This window comes from Phaethon lepturus, unplaced genomic scaffold, assembly GCF_000687285.1.
Source record: "Phaethon lepturus isolate BGI_N335 unplaced genomic scaffold, ASM68728v1 scaffold29519, whole genome shotgun sequence".
In the NCBI taxonomy this organism is placed as follows: Eukaryota; Metazoa; Chordata; class Aves; order Phaethontiformes; family Phaethontidae; genus Phaethon; species Phaethon lepturus.
In genome coordinates this window covers 9,768-11,964 of record NW_010561745.1, presented here as the reverse complement: position 1 = coordinate 11,964, position 2,197 = coordinate 9,768, and the positions used below count along the sequence as shown (strand labels likewise).

Sequence of the window (2,197 nt, the reverse complement as noted above, 5' to 3'; positions counted from 1 at the left end):
GCAGCGGGACCCCCCTCCGGCCCTCTCCCGGGGGGACAGCCCGAACGGGGACCTCCTCCCATCGCTCCGAGGGGTCCTCTTCTGGGGGACCCACATCCACCTCTGCCATGGGGACATCTCCAAACGGGGACCTCCTTCCCCGTCCCCAAGGGGGGGTCCCCTCCAAGGGGACCTCTGCCAGGAAGACCCACATCCACCTCTCCCGTAAGGACATCTCCAAATGGGGGACCTCCTTCCATCTCTTCGAGGGGGGACCCTTGGCTACCTCTCCCACAGGGATTCCTCCAAATGGGGACCTGAATCCATCTCTGCCATGGGGACATCTCCAAACTGTGATCTCCTTCCTCCTGCTCAAGGGGACCCCCTCCAAAGGGGGTGTCTCCAACAAGGACCTAAATTCACCTCCCCCATGGGGACATCTCCAAATGGGGATCTTTCACCTCACCAAGGGGAGGACCCATACCCACCTCTCCTGGGGGACCCTTCCAAAGGGGATTTCTATCGGGGGGACCCATGCCGACCTCTTGGGACACCCCTAAATGGGGGACCTCCTTCCATCTCTCCAAAGGGAGACCATTGGCCACCTCTCCAAATGGGGGACCACTCTCCCATGGGGACCTCTTCTCTGGGGGGACCCCTGCCCACCTCTCTCATTCAGATGTCTTCATATGGGGGACCTCCTCTGGCCTCTCTCACAGGGACATCTCCAAATGGGGGAGCTCCTTCCACCTCTTCATGGGGACTCCCTCCAAAGGGATTTTCTCCAAGAGGGACCTGTATCCACCCCTCCAAGGAGATCTCCTGCAAATAGGAGACCTTCTCCCACCTCTTCAAATAGGGGACCCCCTCCAAAGAGACCCCTTTTACCTCTTTAAAGGGGACACCTCCAGATGGGAAGATCCCTCCTGACTGTCCAGGAACAGAGAGTGTTCTGGGGAGGCCTGACTCTAAAGGGGACCACTCCAAGGGCCAGGCACTCCAAGGGGACCACTCCACCCTGACACACTCTCCCTCTCCCTCGCCTCCAGGCTTCCTGATCTCCAAGTGCTGCTTCCCCGTCTTCAAAGCCAAGACTGGCAAAGCCAAGCGGGTCCGGACCATCTTCACCAGCGACCAGCTGGCCCGTCTGGAGAAGGAATTTGCGCGACAACAGTACATGGTGGGCACAGAGAGGTGCCTGCTCGCCTCTTCACTGCACCTCACTGAAGAGCAGGTAAGCCCCACCGTGCTCCATCTCCGCTTTCCCCCACCAGAAGGTCCAGGGAAGGTCCCAAACCTGTGTGCCAATGGGTAGGACCTGGGCCATGTCCCTCAGCCTGGGGCAGGAGCCATGTGGGGTAGTAACTGCAGAGTGTTGACATTAAAAGAGTGGAGGATGACAGGTGGGGAAACTGAGTCGCAACGTGGCTGTCCCAAGGCCACACAGAGGGGTTGAACTTGTATCCAACTTAAGGCTGGACCTTCTCCACCACTGGCAGGTCCCACCTCACCGACACAGGCTCAGCTCCTGGGCTGCAGGGGATGGTTTTCCACCCTGCTAGGGACAGAGCACGGCAGGGGACATCTGTCCCGGCCAGCTGGAGGATGTCTGGGGCTGTGGGCACCTAAATGTTTGTGTGGTGCCTGGGCACTGACTGAGCCATGGGGGTTTAGCAGACCATGAGTCCATGGTCCATGGAGAAGGCGGGTTTGAAAGCCAAGCTTTAACTCTTCCTAAGGTGAAAGTCTGGTTCCAAAACCGGAGGATCAAGTGGAGAAAACAAAGTCTGGAACAGCAACAAGCCAAACTGGCCAAAATGGGTTTGGCCACCCCGCAGAGGAGTCCCGACTCGCAGAGCCACCACGGCGAGGAGGACAAGGACTTCCCAGCAGAGTCGGAGGACTGCCAGGAGGACACGGCCTCCTCCCCCAGCTCAGGGACAGCACCCACACAGACTGTGGCAAAGAGCTGCTGAATCGCCCCTTCGGGCTGCTTTTCTGTGTGTATTATATGAATGTATCATAGCTGGCAATGAGCGTATCTAATATATACAGGGCACCAATTATTTTTGCAGTGCGAAAATAAAATTATTTATGCAACTCTTGAGCTCATCTTTGCAGGAGGAGGAGGAACAATGCATGCCTGCAGTGGCAGCAAGTGTTCAGTGGGGGCTTGTTCACGGCAGCGAGCCCTGGAGGACCGGGGGAATGGGGGCCA

The 2,197-nt window shown here is 57.9% G+C and overlaps 1 protein-coding gene across 1 annotated transcript; it reads left to right on the top strand.

Moving 5' to 3' along the window:
- Positions 1-1,028: 1,028 nt before the first annotated feature.
- Positions 1,029-1,955, top strand: LOC104626219 (homeobox protein not2-like; the record flags this gene model as incomplete). The annotated part of the gene is made up of 2 exons (XM_010294084.1): positions 1,029-1,213; positions 1,719-1,955. Coding segments are annotated over 2 exons (422 nt in total), but the record flags the coding sequence as incomplete, so codon positions are not given.
- Between the last annotated feature and the right edge of the window lie 242 nt (positions 1,956-2,197).